This window comes from Panthera uncia, chromosome D1 (assembly GCF_023721935.1).
Source record: "Panthera uncia isolate 11264 chromosome D1, Puncia_PCG_1.0, whole genome shotgun sequence".
Classification (NCBI taxonomy): Eukaryota; Metazoa; Chordata; class Mammalia; order Carnivora; family Felidae; genus Panthera; species Panthera uncia.
Window position 1 is genome coordinate 54,632,940 of NC_064808.1, and position 17,801 is coordinate 54,650,740.

Below are 17,801 nucleotides of genomic sequence, written 5' to 3' on the forward strand. Positions count from 1 at the left end.
TTTCTGCTTCTCCTTCCCTTCTCTACCACCTTTCTACCTTCCTTCCCTCTCTTCCTACGTTCTTCCTGCCTTCCTTTCTTCCTCCACTTCCTTCTCTTCCTTCCCCTCCTTACCGTCTGTATTCCCTCCCTTACTCTCTCCCTTCCTTCCTTGCACTGTGAGGCGGATATTTAATTAGGAGAAGGCAGGGGTGGGACGTTTCAGGGTCAGAAAGGCACTGTGGTTTGGTAAAGCTGGTTCCTGGGGATGCACGGAGACGTAGGAGCTCAGCGGCTAATAGGATTGGTCATGGCGAATCCTTCAGCAAGGCGCGCACAGCACGAAGGGGCGAAGCGCCGGGGTGGCTCAAGGTCAGGATTACAGAAATTCAGAAGCGAGAGAAAGCTTAAAGAGCCAGGCTGTGCAGCCAGGGCTGGGGTGATGGCACTGTCCGGCCAGGCTGGAGAAAGCAGATTTAGCCACGCCCCGACCGTGGGAGGAGGCCCGGCCCGCCCCTGCTTCGGGAATCTTAGAGATACTAGGCCAAGACCACAACCAAATTACCGATGATTTGTTACCCAATGAACTGAATGAAGGTCAGCAGCTGAGATCAGTCCGGGAGGTTGGGGAGTGACTGGAGAGGGAGGACGATTTTTCTCTAGGATCTGTATGCCTCCTCTTACCTCCCCCTTCCGGCTCCCACTTGGTAGCATCTTCCTGATCCCTTTATCTCTTAAGGCGCTCAGGAAAATGACCCCCTGCAGGAACCTTCTGGGAAATGCTGCCCTGGCCGCCCAGGAACCATGAGTCCTGCAGCCCCGGTAAGGAACAGGTCTCTGGGACAGGAAGAAGGGTCCAGGGCAGGGTGGGTGCCCCTCTCAGACAGGGTTTAGGACCAAGAGCCCTTCAGGCCCTGACATCCCTGTTCTCTGAATGACATCCTGGATCTGCTCTTAGTTGGGGTTTGGTGGGGTTAAGCTATTTAGGAAATGATCCTGGAAGAGGAGCCCAGGTTGTAGATACAGAAACAATATTCTTTCTCCAGTTGGGCCTCCTTCATTTTTGACTATGCCCTAGAGAGATCTTTTCTACCCACAAATCAAACCACCTAACTCTCCATCTTGAAACCCCCACCCCCAAAGCTCCAGTCACTATGTCATAATACCCAAGTAAGTCTTGAGCCTGTCATCCCAGGCTTCATGTTATGTCCTTGCAAAACCTGTAGCTTCATCCCTTTCCACTCCCCATGTCCTCCCCACCCCTGCACTGTACTTTCCAAACACACTGAAATACTGCATATTCTTTTGACCTTTCCTTTTTAAAAAAATTTTTTTAATGTTTATTCATTTTTGAGAGACAGAGAGAGAGACAGATAACGAGCTGAGGAGGGGCAAAGAGAGAGGGAGACACAGAATCCAAAGCAGGCTCCAGGCTCTGAGCTGTCAGGAGAACCCGACACAAGGCTTGAACCCATGAACCGTGAGATCGTGACCTGAGCTGAAGTTAGACATTTAACTGCCTGAGGCACCCAGCTGCCCCATCTTTTGAACTTTCTGATCAGTGCTCATATGATTCTCTTAGGTCTACCCCCTGGGAAACTACTCATCCCTCAAGAACCCTTTTTAGCCTCCTTGGGAGGCCTTCCTGAACCTCCTGGGCAAAGTCAGACTCTTTTCTCCCATTGTTAAATCATACCCTGTGCTCTACTTGTGTTTTGATTTAGTCTATCCCACCAGACTGGAAGCTGGGGAAGGAAGGAGGGAAGGCCTTGTCAGGTGCTCCTTTGTGCCCTCCACTAGCATCCAGAATAGTGCCAGGCACAAACCGAGTATTGAAAAAACGTGACAAGACTAGGAGCCTGGCTTACTTACTTACTACCTTACTTTTTTCTACAGAATGAGTTAATGATTCTTAGGAAATATATTTCATGATAAATGAGCGCACAGATGTCTTGGCAAAATAAAATTGCAGGTGCATCTGCTCACCTGTGCTCCAGGTCAACACAGGGTTTCCACCCAGGACAGGCCTTGTGCAATCCAGCTCTAGGGCTTCAGACTACAAGTCCCAGAATGCCTCGTGATCGCGCATCTCTCCCCGCCCCGTCCCCTCCCAGGAGATGGGGCGGGACCTGGGGGCGGGGCCCAGGGGCAGCCAGGCCCGGGGCGCAGCCCGGGTATTGAAATGCCCCAGGCTCTCTGGGGCACACAAAGCGCAGGCGCAGCAGGTTGGGTAACAGCAAGCATCAAGTAGCGGCCGTTTTGGCAGCAGCATCCGCCACAGGTGTAGACAGGTGGGTGCATCAAGGGGAGGCTGGAGAGGGAGTTTGCACCTGACCCTCTTTGTCTGACCAGTGTAGGGCTTGGAGAGGGGAGGGAGTGGCAGGAGAAGTAGGGACAAAGCCAGGCGTTCCAGCTCAGGTGTTCCAGCTCTTGCTACGCAGCAACAGGTGTAAGCAGGTGGGGGAGGGGCAGAGCCACCTATTCGCAAGTAAGTCGCCCTCAGGAACAGAGGGAACCTGGATTCCAGTCCAAGCTCCATCACATACACGGACAAGTCGTTTGCTGTCCCTCAGTTTGTCCATCTGTAAAATAGGAGTCAAGATTCTACCCATCCAACAGAGTTACAGTGGGGACAAGGTGACGTGGTATAGTACATGCAGTGGTTTCAGAACTTGGCTGCACATTAGAATCACCTGGGATCTTTAAAAACTATCAGTGCTTGCCTCCCAGCCCCAGACCTTCTGATTTAATTGTTATGGGATATGACCTGGGTATTGAGAGTTTTAAAAGCTCCTACTGTTGTAATGGTTAGAAGTTGGGACTGCTGGGTGTGAATGCTGGCTCCTCTGTTTACTAATCGAGGGGATCTGCGTAAGTGGTTGAACTTCTCCAGGCCTGTTTTCTGGGAGTAACAAGGATTTTCATGAGGTTTCAATGAGATAATAGACAAAAGCACTGAGAAGCATATCCAGCATATAATGCTCAGTCAATAATAGAAGCTATTGAACTATTATTTTACACACTTTGTAAACGGCTCAGGTGAGATTCAAATGGGAGGGAAGCTTTTTTTTTTTATCATGAAAGTCCCTCATTCATTGTCATGATTCTAATATTCTGTGCCGACAGCATTTCAAATTCCCAGGGTTTCCAACATTGTTAACTGTTCCCCACTCCAGCCTCTACTTGCCTCATAGACACAAATCTAGAAACAGAAGTCAGAGAGAAGGGACATGGCAAAGGTTTTGGAGCTGAGATTGGAATCCAGGCTCCTGACCCCCACCCCCGCACAATGGGTGGCTGCCCTGCTGACCCCACGAGGACAGTGCTCCCATTATCTTTCTAGAGCAGAGAAGGAGAAGGAGACCGGCAGGCTTGCCCTTGTTTGTTTACTAACACTCTCTTAAACGTTTCCACGTTTCCTCGTTTCCTTGGTGGCTTCCCCAGGGAGGGCAGGGCTGGGGGCTTCTCTTTGGGGAGCTGCCCCGGAGCTGCTGATGAGGCTTGTGTGTCCTGTGAATCCTCCGTCCGACAGGTTCCACCTGACTCCACCCTGGAAAGTCCTTTTGAAGAAATGGCCCTGGTGAGGGGCGGCTGGCTGTGGAGACAGAGTAAGTAACCTTGGGCCAAATCCTCGTCCATTGTGTACCTCGTCCAGGGACAGGGGTCAAGGAAGTGGCTTGTTAGGTGTGCCACAGTGAACCCTTCTCCCAAGAAACAAGACCCTTTTTACCCTTTCTCCTTTGTTTATACTCTTTCCTCTGCTTGGAGTGTCCTTCCTATTCCTGACTGCTTGGAAAATGTCCCCTTCTGGGAGAAGCCTTCTCTGACTTTTCCTCTAACCTCCACTCCGCCTCTGCTGTAGCACTAAGCTGGGTTAGAGGCTCCCTACACTGTTCCCAGTGCGTTATGCATACCTCTGTTATAGCACGGATCCCCCTATAATGTAACTGCCTTCATCTATGGGTCTTACCACTCCCCCACTCCATACTGACCCCAGACTGTGAGCTCCTCGAGGGCATGGACTGGGTTTGATGCTCTGCATATCCACAGCACTAGCCCAGGGCTGGCCATGGAACGAGGCTCAGAATAATATGAAAATGCCTCTATGCTTTGGGATCTGTAAAGCCTTAAGAAGCTTCTTTATGACTTTGCCTTTTCTGTTAAGATTTTCAGTCGTAAAATGTCCAAAGGTAGGGCTCAGGCTTCCAGACCCACCTCTGACCAGAATCATGATCTGAAGAAGAGCTCTCCTGGGTTAGGGGTTCTCCAACACCCCATGACCCATTCTCAGTTCATTCAATTCAGCAAACACTGAACCCAGGTCCTGCTGGGTGCCAAGTCCAGGGTGGGGAGCTGTGGACACCCCAGTCCGGTAGAAGAGGCTGACACTACAGAAACAACTGTCATACAAGTGCAAGATAAGGGATTAGATGGAGGCTCAGGGTAGGAAGAGGCCTTTGCCCTTGAAACTTGGGGCTTGGCCTTGGAAGCCCCCAAGGAAGGAATCTGGTCATTCATTTACCATTCAACACATTTATGGAGCTTCTGCTATGTGTTAGGCCCATAGGCACATAGGGAGGCACTGGGTAAGCAAGGCAGAAAGAGGTTCTGCCATCATTTCAGGGGGTAGATAGACAAGAAAGGCATGGTTATAACACTGGGGGCTGCGGGTGAGGGGATTCTGGGAGCCTGTCCAGGGCTCCTGCCCCTAGCAGGCTCTGAAATCAGCCTGCCTAGCAAATGTGAACTTTTGCACAGGCTCCATCCTCCGCCGCTGGAAGCGAAACTGGTTTGCCTTGTGGCTGGATGGGACCCTGGGCTACTACCGTGATGAGACTGCACAGGACGAGGAGGATCGTGTGCTCATCCAGTTCAATGTCCGCAGCATAAAGATCGGCCAAGAGTGCCACGGTGAGAAGCCCTTTTCCCTCTGGCACTGTGACTATGTCCATGGCCCTCCCATTGTGTCTGTCTGATAACATCTGCATGAGGCTCTTGCCAGCTTCAGAGGGCTTCCATAGACATTGCTTCTGGGTCTCTCAACTCCAACTCATGTGGGTTTGAATTAAGATAGCGGTTCCTTATTGAGTTCCTACCCTGTGCTGGGCCTGGGTCCTGTGCTGGGGTCACAGAGGTAAGTCAGACAAGGTTCCTGCCCTCTGGGTGCTAGAAACTGGATAAAGATGAAAAGAGATAAGGAGGATCAGAGAGGTTAAGTGACTGGCCTAGAGTCACAGAGCAAATCTCCTCAACCAGGGCTCAGGCCACAGTCATAACAGGGTAACTGATAGATGTCTAACTATGGCAATAGGCAACGTGGAAAGGTTGAAAGGCTCTGAAGAGTAAAGCAGAATCCCAGAGAAAGTGTGTGAGATCAGAGGAGGTTGGCAATGGCCAATAAACAGGACCTGGAGGTCCGTCCCTATTCTTGTTTCTGGTTTACTGGGGCCTGTGCCCCGTGGAAACCCCATATGTGTGTGTCTGTCTCTAGATGTGCAGCCCCCAGAGGGCCGGAGCCGAGATGGCCTGCTGATTGTGAACCTCCGGGAGGGCTCCCGCCTGTATCTGTGCGCAGAGACCAAGGACGATGCCGTGTAAGTCCTCTCAGGAGAGGATAGGGAGAGATCTTGGGGAACGTAACCGGATGCCTCCTCCTCACTGGGCCTTCTGATTCCCAAAGTGTAGGAAGAGGGGACAAAGATCAGTCAACAGGGAAGAGGTTGGGCAGAGTGGATTTGAATGGCTCGTGGTGATTGGTGTGGTACCCAGAAAAGTCCTCACATCACCCTGTGATGGAACCTGGGACTATGGAGGGAGGAGTGGGCACACTGGCCTCTCCTCAGGTGTGTGGTCCTTGATCATACAGGGTTGTGTATTTAGCAGGCTCTGAGATGAGCCCTCACTTGGGGGTGATACAAAGGAACAGACAACTCTGTGGCATCCGTAAAGGACCTCCCTTCCCACTGCCTCCTGAGGAGATGCCTTAGTGGGTGGCCTTTGATCTGAGGTGGAGACCCTGCCCCGCCTCACAGAGGCAGCCCACTGTGTTGCAGAGACATGCCAGTGTCCGATGCAGATCCACACTGTGAGGCCGGGTGTGTCTGCTTACATTCTTTCCCTTCCTACCCTTGGGCTGAGGGGTCAGTAGGCCTTTGCATTGTAGGAGAGTGAAAGAGATGGGGTGTGTGGGAGTGGGGGAAGCTGAGCTCTGGCCCGACAAAGCACAGAGCCGCCTTGTCCACACTAGCCAGGTGCCATGGCAACCAACAAAGGCCTGATTGTCCTGTGTCCACTCGGCCCTCACGGGGCTCTGGGGTCAGAGCGTTGGGGAACTGTGTGTGTGTAGGTTTGGGGTGTGGAGGTGAGCTGCAGCTAGAGAACCAGCCCAAGCATGCCAGAATCCGAAGGCCCCGAAGAGACCACCCAAACCCAGCTGTCTAGTGTCTAGACGGGGAAACTGGAAGAGGGGAAGACTGTGGACTAAGAATGAATTAGGAGGCTCCAGCTCAAACGAGGGCTCTGTCTGTGTGACTGGGGTGGGAGAGGGGTTTTGTCTACCCAAGGGGGTCAAGGGGACCTCCCCCCTTTACAGGAGACTGGGGCTGAGGCTGTGTTGAGGACGAAAGTCTTAACAGCTAGGGGCCCAATCTCCCAAACTCCCTCCTCAAGGTCTGATGGGTTTGCTTTGCAGAGCGTGGAAGACGGCGTTACTGGAGGCGAATTCTACCCCGGTGAGCCCCCCATTCCCTCCTTTTCCCCTCCCCACCCCTTCCTGCCATGGAATCATGGGTGACTCAGACTCGGTCTCCACCTGCCAGGAATTCTCAATTCCCATAAATGTGAGTGAATAGGCTTGTGTGGACTCAGAGACTGTGAGTCCAAGTGTAAAAGGACAGAAGACAGACAACTGGTGCTTGGAGAAGAGAGAGAGACTGTAGGGGGTGGCATGTAAGCTGGGGCAAAGGAACTATCTTTTATTGAGCAACTATTATGTGCTAGGTGTGACACAGGTGCAGTTCCACCTACTCCTGACAACAGTCCTGTGAGGCTGGGATTATTATTACCTCTCTGAGAAGGATAAGATTGAGCTTCATTCATCCACACAACAATTATTTACTGAGTTCCTACTATATTCAGGCACTCTGAAAAAGGGCAGGGATCAGAGGTGAACTAAGTAAAGAGATGTTGGCCCTGTTCTCCTGGGTTCAATCTAGTGGGCAGCCGGGTGTGAGGAAGCAACTACTCACACAGTTAATGATTCTATTGCAACGGTGGTAACTGCTTTGACAGAGATATGCACTGTGCATTCAATGTGTGACCACCTTGGTGGCCTGGTCCAGATGGGAGTTCAGACAAGGCTAAAGATGAGACCCTGAAGGATAAACAGAAATTGACTGTGTAGAAGGGGTGGGGTGGGGTAAAGGGAACAGCTTTCCAGGCAGAGGAACTGCATGTGCAAAGGCCCTGAGAAAGGGTAAGACTTCAGTAAGTTTAAGAACAGAATGAAGGCTGGGGCAGCTGGAGCTTAGGAAGGGAGAGCAAAGGGAGTAGGAGGGTTGGCAGGGCCAGGCATTATGGGATGTGTTAAGATGTTGGTTTCTGCTAAGAACACCAGGAAGTCATTGAAAGCTTTTAAGCAGTGGGATGATATGAACAGATCAGACCAGATTTGTGTTTTAAAAATATAGTCTGGCTGGTCAGTAGGGAATGGCCTGTAGAGGGTAAGAGTGGATGCTAGGAGACCAGTTAGAAGGCTGGGACAGAGTCCTGGTGACTGGCTGGAGGTCTGGTCTAAGGCCTTGCTAATGAGGATAAGACATATTTAGGAGGTAGAGTCAATAGAGCCTAGTGATTGATGGAGGTGTGGGTTTGAGGAGCTGCCCTAGGCCCCCAGCTCAATGATAGCCCAGCTTGGCCTTGACCCCATCTGCCTGACTCCACATTGTGTGCTTGCTCCTTCTATGTGTGGTGCAGTGGAGCCCAATCTCACTCAGAGAGACTCTGCTGGAAAGTAGCAGAGAAGACTGGATTGTATTTAGAACCCTTCTTAGACATGCACCTGCTGAGGGCTGAGCATTGTGCTCAGTACCTGCCATCAGTTATATCATTTAATCTTCCAACAGCTCCGGTAGGGCTGTACTTTTAGTTCCATTTTACAGATAGGGAAGTTGAGGTTCAGAGAGGAAGTGACTTGTCCAAAGCCTCATAGTCTTAAGTCAGCGGAAGAGCCTGTATTGGAGCCTAGGTCAGTGAGATTTGGAGGGAAGGGCATTACTGGTAGAAAGAACTGCATGAGCAGAGGTGACGGGTGAGATGTGCACGTGTGTGTGTGTGTATGTGTGTGTAAGTGCCAGGAGTCTGTCCTGGCTGGACAATAATACATGGAGGGAAAGAAATGGGGGAAATGACCTCTGAGGAGCGTTGTGGGAAATGACAAAGGGCATTAAGAAGGGGGGACTTGGCCAGACTTTGGGGAGCAGATTCAGGCTTCTGGGTGGAGACTGGATTAGAAAAAGCTGGAAGTGAGGAGGCTGGAACAGTAGTCTACAAGGCAGAGACACCCCTGTTGGCTAACCTGGCTCTGAGCTCCAAATTCCCCATATGCAGAGCAAACGAGTCCCACCCAAAAGAGGCAGAAGGAGGTGAGGGCTGACCGTTCTGTTCTGCACTCTGTGACTCTATGAAGCTGCCTTGTCCCTCCTCTGCCTGTGCACCTTCCTGCTGCTCTGTTTACCATAGTCTCTGCTCTGACCCTCTACTCCCCCTCCCACTGTCCGCCGTCACACACACCTGTCTGATCCCAGGGCTTGCTTGAGTGGAATGTGTTTGTGCCTCAGTCTTTGTACCAGTGTCTGCCTGTCTCTGAGTGTTCATGCCTGTGTCCGTGACTTCTCTCTGTTCTGTGCCTATGTAGGAGTGACCTGCGCTTTGTCCCTCCATGTCCTGCAGATTTATACCCCACTCTGGACAGAGGCTCTTCCAGGGAATATAGGGCCAGGGTCACAGCCAAGGACAAGGCTGGGAGGCCAGTGAAGGGGAGGACAGGTGGGTGGGAGGGCAGATCAGAGTTGTTCTGTCCTTTCTGGAGACTGAGAGCCTCAGCAGCCTAAAACCGGTGAAGGTGGGCTAATTATGGAGGGACACTACTGATCCTTCTCTGGGTAACTTTGGCAAAGTGTCCCCTTCTGAGCCTCCCTCCATTACCATGGGCTGAGGAGGAAGAGGACCACTCTTTCCCCTGCCCAGCTGGCAGAGGGCTCAGGTTGGGCCTGTTAAAAACTGAGTTTCTCCAGATATAGAGGGCCACTGACACCTCCCTCCCTCCCCCTTCTTGGGTTTCTGTGGCTTGAGCAGGCCCCAACCGGAGCCACCGTCCCTCCCAGGAGCCGCCGGGTTTGCCCCAAGGTCAGGTGTGTGACCCGCTCGTGGAGCCCCTGTAAGGTTGAGAGGCGGATCTGGGTAAGTGCTGGCTCAGCCCTCCCTGCCTCCATTCTGGCCACAAAGATGTGCCTCCAAAACTGGGCCTAGTCACATCCCTTCTCTGCTCACAAACATTCCATGGCTACCTATCACTCACAGAACACCAACCACAGTCCCATTCTCAAGGATCCAGCCTGAGATCTCAAGGATCTCAAGTCCCATTCTCTCAGGATCCAGCCTGAGCCAATCTCACCTACCACATCCCCTCATCCCCTGTGCTGTAGCTGCTCCTCCAGCTTCCCAGCTGCACCAGACCTCTTGCCTCTTCCCAGGCTTTGCACATGCCGTTCTCTCTGCCGTGAAGACTCTTAGTTTCCTTATTCCTCTGACAAACTGATGCTTAGCCTCTAAGAGCCACTTCAAAGGCTACCACCTCCTCAGGGAGGACTTCCCAGACCTCCAGGTATTGTCACTCCCTTCACAGCCTGCTGGATTAATGCTTAGTATCATCTTATTAGGCCTCGTTTCAAGTCCCTTTATTTCGGTCTCTATTCTCCCATGAGACCTGGGACTTCCTCCAAGGCAAAGACTGGGTCTGATCAGCTCTGCCCCTATGGAGTCTGGCTCAGTGCTGGGTATACAGCAGGTGCTCAATGAGTACTCGGTGATAGGGACAGTCTGTTTTGTTTTTTTAATTTTTTTTTAACATTTATTTTATTTTTGAGACAGAGAGAGACAGAGCATGAATGGGGGAGGGGCAGAGAGAGAGGGAGACACAGAATCGGAAACAGGCTCCGGGCTCTGAGCCATCAGCCCAGAGCCCGACGCGGGGCTCGAACTCACGGACCGTGAGATCGTGACCTGAGCTGAAGTCGGACGCTCAACCGACTGAGCCACCCAGGCGCCCCAAGGGACAGTCTGTTTTGACCCTCCTTCTTCCCGGTGCATGGAGCTGGGGCACAAGTGAGCCTCAGGCAGTGTTCACCGAATGAGCAAATGAGTGAATGACTAAAGGGAGGAAGGAGGAGTGAAAAACCTCTGTTAATGGCATCACTATCACATATCATAATTTAGTCCACATCTGTCTCCCTTCCTCCTACCCCAGAATTTCTGGAAAGCAGGATTGGGGGATGAATCCTATCTCTGTCCCCAGTGCTCAGCAGGGCATGGGGTGTGTACAGTGGGGGCCTATCTTCGAGTGCTGGTGGTCTTATAGTCAACTGTGAACTCCTTTTCTAGTACAGTGGTGTTTGATGTGGCTGTGAGTTAGAATCACTTCAGGACTTAAAAAAAAAAAATCTAAACGTTCATATCCTACCTCTGGATGCTCTAATTTTGTAGGTCTGGAGTGGGGCCTTGGAAATCTGTGGTTTAAAAAAGTTATTCAGGTAATTCTGATGTCCAGAACCACTGAACCCAGAAGGCTAGGTCTACCTAGGTTCAGGTGCATAGACGTGGCTCAGTTGGATTCTCACTGTGCCTTGGGAGTGGGCATTGTAGGAAAGACATTGTAGGAAAGACTATCCCTATTAACAGATGTAAAAACTGAAGCTCTGAGAGGCTACATAACTTGACCGGGACACTTGATTCTTCAGTGGCAGGACTAGGATTCCCATCCCAGCATTCTGAGACATCCCCCCTACCCAAATGAGGATGTAAGTTTGTTTAAAGATTTTTTTTTTAATGTTTATTTGAGAGAGAGAGAAAGAGAGAGAGAGAGAGAGAGAGAGAGAGAGAGAGAGAGAGAGAAAACACAAGTGGGGGAGGGGCAGAAAGAGAGGGAGACACAGAATCCAAAGCAGACTCCAGGCTCTGAGCTGTCGGCACAGACCCAGATGCGGGGTTCAAACACACAAACAGTGGGATCATGACCTGAGCTGAAGCCAGACGCTTAACCGACTGAGCCGCCCAGGCACCCCAAAGATGTAAGTTTGTTTAAAGTGGGGATGCCTAAAAATGGGGTTTAAAAAGCTGTAAACCTTATAACAACAGCTTTTCTGAGGGAAGGGAACTTATTTGTATGTGGCCTCCTGATTGGCTGACCCTGCACTTGCAAAAGGGGCTGGGCTTGCAGAAAGGGAGAGGATCAGGGATCAAGCCCTTACGTTCTGCCCCTAAGGTCCCTGGAGGATCCCCTGCCTCGTTGCCAGGTGACCCATATGAGTTTACCTCTGGGCCTCCCAGACCTAGAGGGTAGAAACAGGTGCCGCCAAGGGGCATGAGTTGGTGTTTTCCATTCTCTCTGAGGCCAGATGAGGCCACAGGCTCACTGTGCAGCTGCCGTGCAGATACAGGCTCTAGATCCTAAAGTCTCTACAAATAAAAATGGGGATCTGAGTGCTTGGATCTCTCTAGACCCTTCCAGGCATGGAGCTTAGATCCTGGCTACCCACCACCAGAAAGCTCTATTGGATCACTTTTAGGGAAGAGCACAGTGAGGGAAGTCACTTGAGACTGAGCATTGTTTGAGCCTACTGTGTTACCCTGGAACTGGTCATTGTCCCTAAATTGAGGCTGGACTTAGAGCTGGGTGACCTTAGTTCAGTCTGGCTCTGTATTTGACTCACTTGAGATAAATTCAGTACATTAGGCAGCTATCATGTTCCAATGAGGCCTAATTAGACCCCCTTGTGGGTCTCAAGTCTGATGGGAGAGACACACTCACAGGGATACAAACAATGACACTGCAGAGTGACTGGTGCTGTGATAAGGAGAGTCTAAGGGCTAAGTCTGTTCTCCCAACAGAACCTGAGGTTCAGGGAGAGTAATACTTGGGTTCAGTCTGAAAGATAAGTTAGGTAATTGAATGAAAAATGAAGAAAGGCATCCTCATCAAAGAGAAATGGCATGGAGGGGTGCCTGGGTGGCTCAGGAGGTTCAGGGTCAGGCTTTGACTCAGGTCGTGATCTCATGGTTTGTGAGTTCAAGCCCCGTGTCAGGTTCTGTGCTGACAGCTCAGAGCCTGGAGCCTGCTCTGGATTCTGTCTCCCTCTTTCTCTGCCCCTCCCCTGCTTATGCTCTGCCTCCCTCTCTCAAAAATAAATAAACATTAAAAAAAAAAATGGCATGGGGATTTGAAATCACAGGTATGTATTTAGAGAAACCCCCTTTACAACCAAATTTCTTGAAAGGGATGTCATGACATGTTGATTCCATGCCTTATTTCTCAACCATTCTTCAACTCTCCATAGTCTGGATTCTCCCCCCAACCACTCCTCTGAAAAATGTTTTTTCAAGGTCATCCACAACTTCCAAGTTGCCAAATCAATGGCTTATTATTCTCTTGGCACTGGCCAAAAGGATGGACAGAAGAGCATAGTTAGAGGATAAAATCATGAGACTTGGTGGCTGGTGTGATATGGAAGACAAGCATGTGAAGATGAGAGTGCCAACCTGATGCCTTGGTTTGAGTATGTGGTAGTGGCATTTAGAGAAAAGCGTTTGTGGAAGAGCAGGTTCAGGAGATAGAAAGGTGATGAAATCCCTTCGAGATAGGTGGAGTTTAAGACACCTGACTTCTAAGAGGAGTTGGACCATTCAGGGGTGACACCTAGTTTGAGAGAGATATAGAGTAGAAGGGGGCTAAGAAGAAGGAGCCAGGAGACTAGGGGATCTTGCTCCCTCTCTAGGTCTACTCCCTCATGGGTAAAATGAGGGGCATGGATTAGGAGTTTCTATTTAATTCAGCGTATATTTATTGGTTCTTGCTATTCACTAGATCCCGTATGTAACAGAAATTAATCAGAGTCCATGTCTATAAATAGCTCACATTTGGGGTATAGGCAGGAAAGTCCAGGAGGAAAGATAGCCCATAGAGAACTTAGGAAGAAAGAATTCTTTCTGAAACCAAAAGGGCTTCCTGGAGTGGATGATTTCTGAGTTAGGCTTTGAGGGGTTGATTCTAATGGAGAGACTGCTTTCCTCCCTCAGAGAGAGAAAAATGACCATTCTTCTCTGAGCCTCCCACCCCCAGTTCTGTGGTAATGTGGAGATAATAATGCCTGCAGTAAGGATTAGAGGAAGTAATACATATGAATACCTCCCTCAGAACCTGGTACATGGTGGATGCTTGATAATACTTTAGTTACTTTCCATCCATCCCCTCCTTTCTTTTCCTTCCTCCCCAACCTGCTTTTACTTCCGGGCCTGGGGGCTGGCCAGGTGCCCTACCCAGTGACTAGGAGAGTAGAAAAATCCATTGGCTTTCTCCAAATGGGACCATTGGAGAGCAGCTAGCAAATATTAGATTACATAGGGAAGTTGGGAGCCATGGGGAATTTAAAAATCTATGTATTTTTAATGTTTATGTGGAGAGAGCGCATGAGCAGGGGAGGGGCAGAGAGAGAGAGAGAGAGAGAGACAGAGACAGAGACAGAGAGAGAGAGAATCCCAGGCTGACAGCACAGATCCTGACTCAGGCTCGGGGCTCAAGCTCACAAATTATGAGATCATGACCTGTATGGAAATCAAGGGTCCCACACTTAAACAACTGTGCCACCAAGGTGCCCCGCTGTGGAGGATTTTTGACCAGGGGAGTGATAGGTAGGAGGGTAGGGTGAGAAAATGGGATCTGGATGTAAGGGCTACAGTTTTAGAGGACAAGGACCATGGACCATGTGGGGAGGCAGGGCCTTTCTCCAGGAGCTTGCTGGTTCCTGGGGATCCATTTCTAACCTTGAAGAAGTGGTTTTGTAGGCCCAGAAGAACCTAAGCAGGGTGTGGTGGGTAGGGGCCCAAACCTGGGCCAGGGAGTTTCTGGGCAGTAACCCAGTGGGGCTCCCCAGGTGCGTGTCTACAGCCCGTACCAGGACTACTATGAGGTGGTAACTCCCAATGCTCATGAAGCCACATACGTACGCAGCTACTACGGACCGCCCTATGCAGGTAAGTCTCCAGCCTGGCCTGCCCCCTGCCCAGATCCAGCCCCAGGCCCCTGCAGCTGGGACAGAAACCACTCTTGTGGGGACCACGGATTTTTCCGGGCGGTACCCACCACTGGGCCCTCCCCATCCCGAGACTCGTAATATCTCTTGAACCAGTGTACCTCCACACTCCAGAACTGACCTCACTTCTCTAGGCTGTCTGACCAGCAATACCCGTTTCTGAGCTGCTGGCGACCCCTGGTGGCTAACGCGGGAGCGGCCGCCTCCTTCCGCCCCAGGGGCTGGCGGTTGGGAACGCCCATCCTCTGATGTGGCCTGGAGGTTCTTAGAGATACTGAGTTTCCTCGCTGTTCCACTCTAGCCCCATGGTCTCAGCAGATCCAAGGCCTGTAAGCCCTGGAGAAGGAGTGCAAGTCCTTTCCGCATCAAGGCCTCAGTTTCTCCGATTGAGGTGCAGAAGAGTGGGCTCAGCTCTTTACCCTGGGTTGGGCATGAGTCTAGTGGGAGGAGAGGAGTGAAGATCTCTCTGCTCCCTACTCTGAAGTCCCCGTCCCTCACCGTTCTCTCCACAGGCCCCGGCGTGACGCACGTAGTAGTGCGGGAGGATCCCTGCTACAGTGCGGGCGCTCCGCTGGCCATGGGCATGCTCGCGGGGGCCGCCACAGGTGCCGCGCTCGGCTCGCTCATGTGGTCTCCCTGTTGGTTCTGAGCCCTGGGACTGGGAGTGTGGACCCTGCGCCTAGACCAACAGACCCCTTTTCCTCCTTGACCCCACCCTCCACGATTTAAGTCCTGCTGTACTTCGGCTCCTTCTTCTCCACTAGTCCCCCTGGACTTGGATCATCCATATCCCACTCCCCCACTCTCACCCCTTGCGTTGCAAGAAGCTATCATCCCAGGCACAAACATAGCTCAAAATCCTTGTATCTATTGCCAGACACCCCAGACTTTTGTTATAGACACATATAGACATGGTTCCCTCCAATACACCAGGACACAGAAAACGACTCATGTGACTTAAAGTTCCCAGGTACTGGAGACCGAGGAGTCAGGTTTTTTCCTCCAGCACCTCCATGGTTGCTGGGAAAAACAGAAGTAAACAAACACTTGACAGGACAGTTATCAATCCTTTGACACATGAGGGTAAAGAACAGAAGGTAGGCTAGGAGTAGGGTTGTTGCAAGAGTGCAGAGCAATGATTATCATGGACATGTCCAAGGAATTAAAAGTTCATTTAGGCTGGGGTGGGGACTGGGATAAGATCATGATGGCCCTCCAGGCTAAAGAGCTTGCTGGGTAAAGGGGAGATGTGAGCTTTTTGGAGGGAAGTTTCATGATTGCGCCTATAATGAATATATTGCCTGTTAATACTGACACATACTGAAATCCAAAACACTCTCTGAGGTTAGCCCCATCCTTCCCACTATCAGCTTCCAGGGTCCCCTGTTCCTTCAGTGCTCAGAAAACACTTGTTCCCATGTTAGGGGTGCCTGGGGCAGCAATTGAGTTGAACCTGGGGTCCCCTTGCTGGGGGGCAGATAAGCTGTGTTCAGGACCTCCAGCCCTAGGATGGTGCTTCCATCAGGAAATGCATTCCTGGTCCCCAGGAACTTGGCCCTCTGTCCATAACTGTGGCTGTCACCATCTTAGGCTTTGTCTCTTCCTTCACTCTGGGGGAGATGGCAGTGTTCACCTCTAGGGCCTGATCCAGTGGGAAGCCCCATGTGTGCCTCCCTGTATGTGGCCCAGCAATCTCTCCATTTGGCTCGTTTACAATTTCCTCTCCCACCCTGTCCTAACAGAAGAGCTAACATTCCTACCCAGTAGCCAGAGTAGCCTGCTAAAGTTCCCTTGTAGGTATGGGCTCTAGTGGCCCTGCTGCAGAGACTAATAAAGATATGGTTGGCTCTAGCCCTGGCTCTGGCTCTGGCTCTTTTGTCCACCTCCCCCTCCCCGCCACGGTACTTGTCTCCCTGGGACTCAGCACCGACTTGTGCCTTCTTTGGTATAGTAAGAAGAGTGTGTGGATTCTGAGGGCAAGTAGAACTGGAGACAGCATCTTAGCTGAGCAATTTGGGGCAATTCACTTAACCTGTCTGGATCTTGCTTTTCCCATCCATAAGGTGGTAGGTTGAAGTTGGCCATGCCTGAGGGCTCATAAGGAGAGGCTGCCTCAGCATAAAAAGATGGTCAACATTGCTCCTCATCAGGGAAATACAAATCAAAACTACACTCAGATATCACCTCAGGCCAGAGTGGCCAAAATGAACAAATCAGGAGACTATAGATGCTGGCGAGGATGTGGAGAAACAGGACCCTCTTGCACTGTTGGTGGGAATGCAAATTGGTGCAGCCACTCTGGAAAACAGTGTGGAGGTTCCTCAAAAAATTAGAAATAGACCTACCCTGTGACCTAGCAATAGCACTGCTAGGAATTTACCCAAGGGATACAGGAGCACTGATGCATAGGGACACATGTACCCCAATGTTTATAGCAGCACTCTCAACAATAGCCAAATTATGGAAAGAGCCTAAATGTCCATCAACTGATGAATGGATAAAGAAATTGTGGTTTATATACACAATGGAATACTACATGGCAATGAGAAAGAATGAAGTATGGCCTTTTGTAGCAACGTGAATGGGACTGGAGAGTGTTATGCTAAGTGAAATAAGTCATACAGAGAAAGACAGATACCATATGTTTTCACTGTTATGTGGATCCTAGGAAACTTAACAGAAGACCATGGGGGAGGGGAAGGAGAAGAAGAAAAAAAAAAAGGTTAGAGAGGGAGGGAGCCAAAACGTAAGAGACTCTTAAAAACTGGGAATAAACTGAGGGTTGATAGGGGGTGGGAGGGAGGATGGGGGGGGGGTTGGAGGGAGGGTGGGTGATGGGTATTGAGGAGGGCACCTGTTGGGATGAGCACTGGGTGTTGTATAGAAACCAATTTGACAATAAATTTCATATTTAAAAAAAATTAAAAAAATAACTATAAAAAAATAAAAAAAAGAGAGATGCTGCCTCAGGGTGTCTGTCATCTGAACTAATGAGTGATCCAGGCTGTGCCCTGTCTGCTGAGAGTCCAGTGGTGTTGAGGTCTTTTCCAGTAGGTTCTTATCCTTCTAGAGTTGAATCAATGAGTTGGTCTCAGAAAGCAGGTGGTCAGGGAAGGAAACAACCATTTTGCATCAGACCTTTTGAGGCTGCAAGTGACAGAGACCCCTGCTCAAACTGATTCAAGCTAAAGAAGGGAAAGCACTGGGTCATATAACTGAGAAGTCCAGAAACTGCTTGGTGCAGAAATTCAGTGTCCCTTAGACTTTGTTTTCATCTTTATAGCCACTGGGCTTGCCCTTTCAGAGGCTTCAGTGATACTCAGCAGCTCCAGACCAAATGCCCTTCTGGGTTCAAGTCTAGCCAAGAGAGCTTTTCTTCTCCTCATAGTATGAATAAAAGTCCTGGGACTGAAGAGCATTATCCCAAATTGGGTCCTGTGGTCATCCATGAGTCCATGGT

General features: G+C 50.5%; 1 protein-coding gene and 1 long non-coding RNA gene across 5 annotated transcripts; one reads left to right on the forward strand and one right to left on the reverse strand.

Moving 5' to 3' along the window:
• The first annotated feature begins 610 nt into the window (after positions 1–610).
• On the forward strand, positions 611–16,192 carry PLEKHB1 (pleckstrin homology domain containing B1). Of its 4 annotated transcripts, none has more exons than XM_049651978.1 (8): positions 611–800; positions 3,511–3,586; positions 4,737–4,889; positions 5,470–5,572; positions 6,670–6,709; positions 9,333–9,437; positions 14,183–14,282; positions 14,854–16,192. In XM_049651978.1, the coding sequence occupies exons 1-8, from the start codon at positions 783–785 to the stop codon at positions 14,988–14,990; spliced, it is 732 nt and encodes a 243-aa protein (XP_049507935.1). In that variant the 5' UTR covers positions 611–782; the 3' UTR covers positions 14,991–16,192. The 4 variants fall into 4 exon arrangements, with proteins under 4 accessions (XP_049507935.1, XP_049507964.1, XP_049507946.1 ...); XM_049651989.1 differs by lacking the exon at positions 611–800 and adding an exon at positions 2,183–2,269; XM_049651998.1 differs by lacking the exon at positions 611–800 and adding an exon at positions 2,536–2,615.
• Positions 1,885–14,857, reverse strand: LOC125937357 (uncharacterized). The gene is made up of 2 exons (XR_007462365.1): positions 14,463–14,857; positions 1,885–3,573 (listed from the first exon to the last, which is right to left on the reverse strand). It is a non-coding gene; the product is annotated as an uncharacterized LOC125937357 (long non-coding RNA).
• Positions 16,193–17,801: the final 1,609 nt, after the last annotated feature.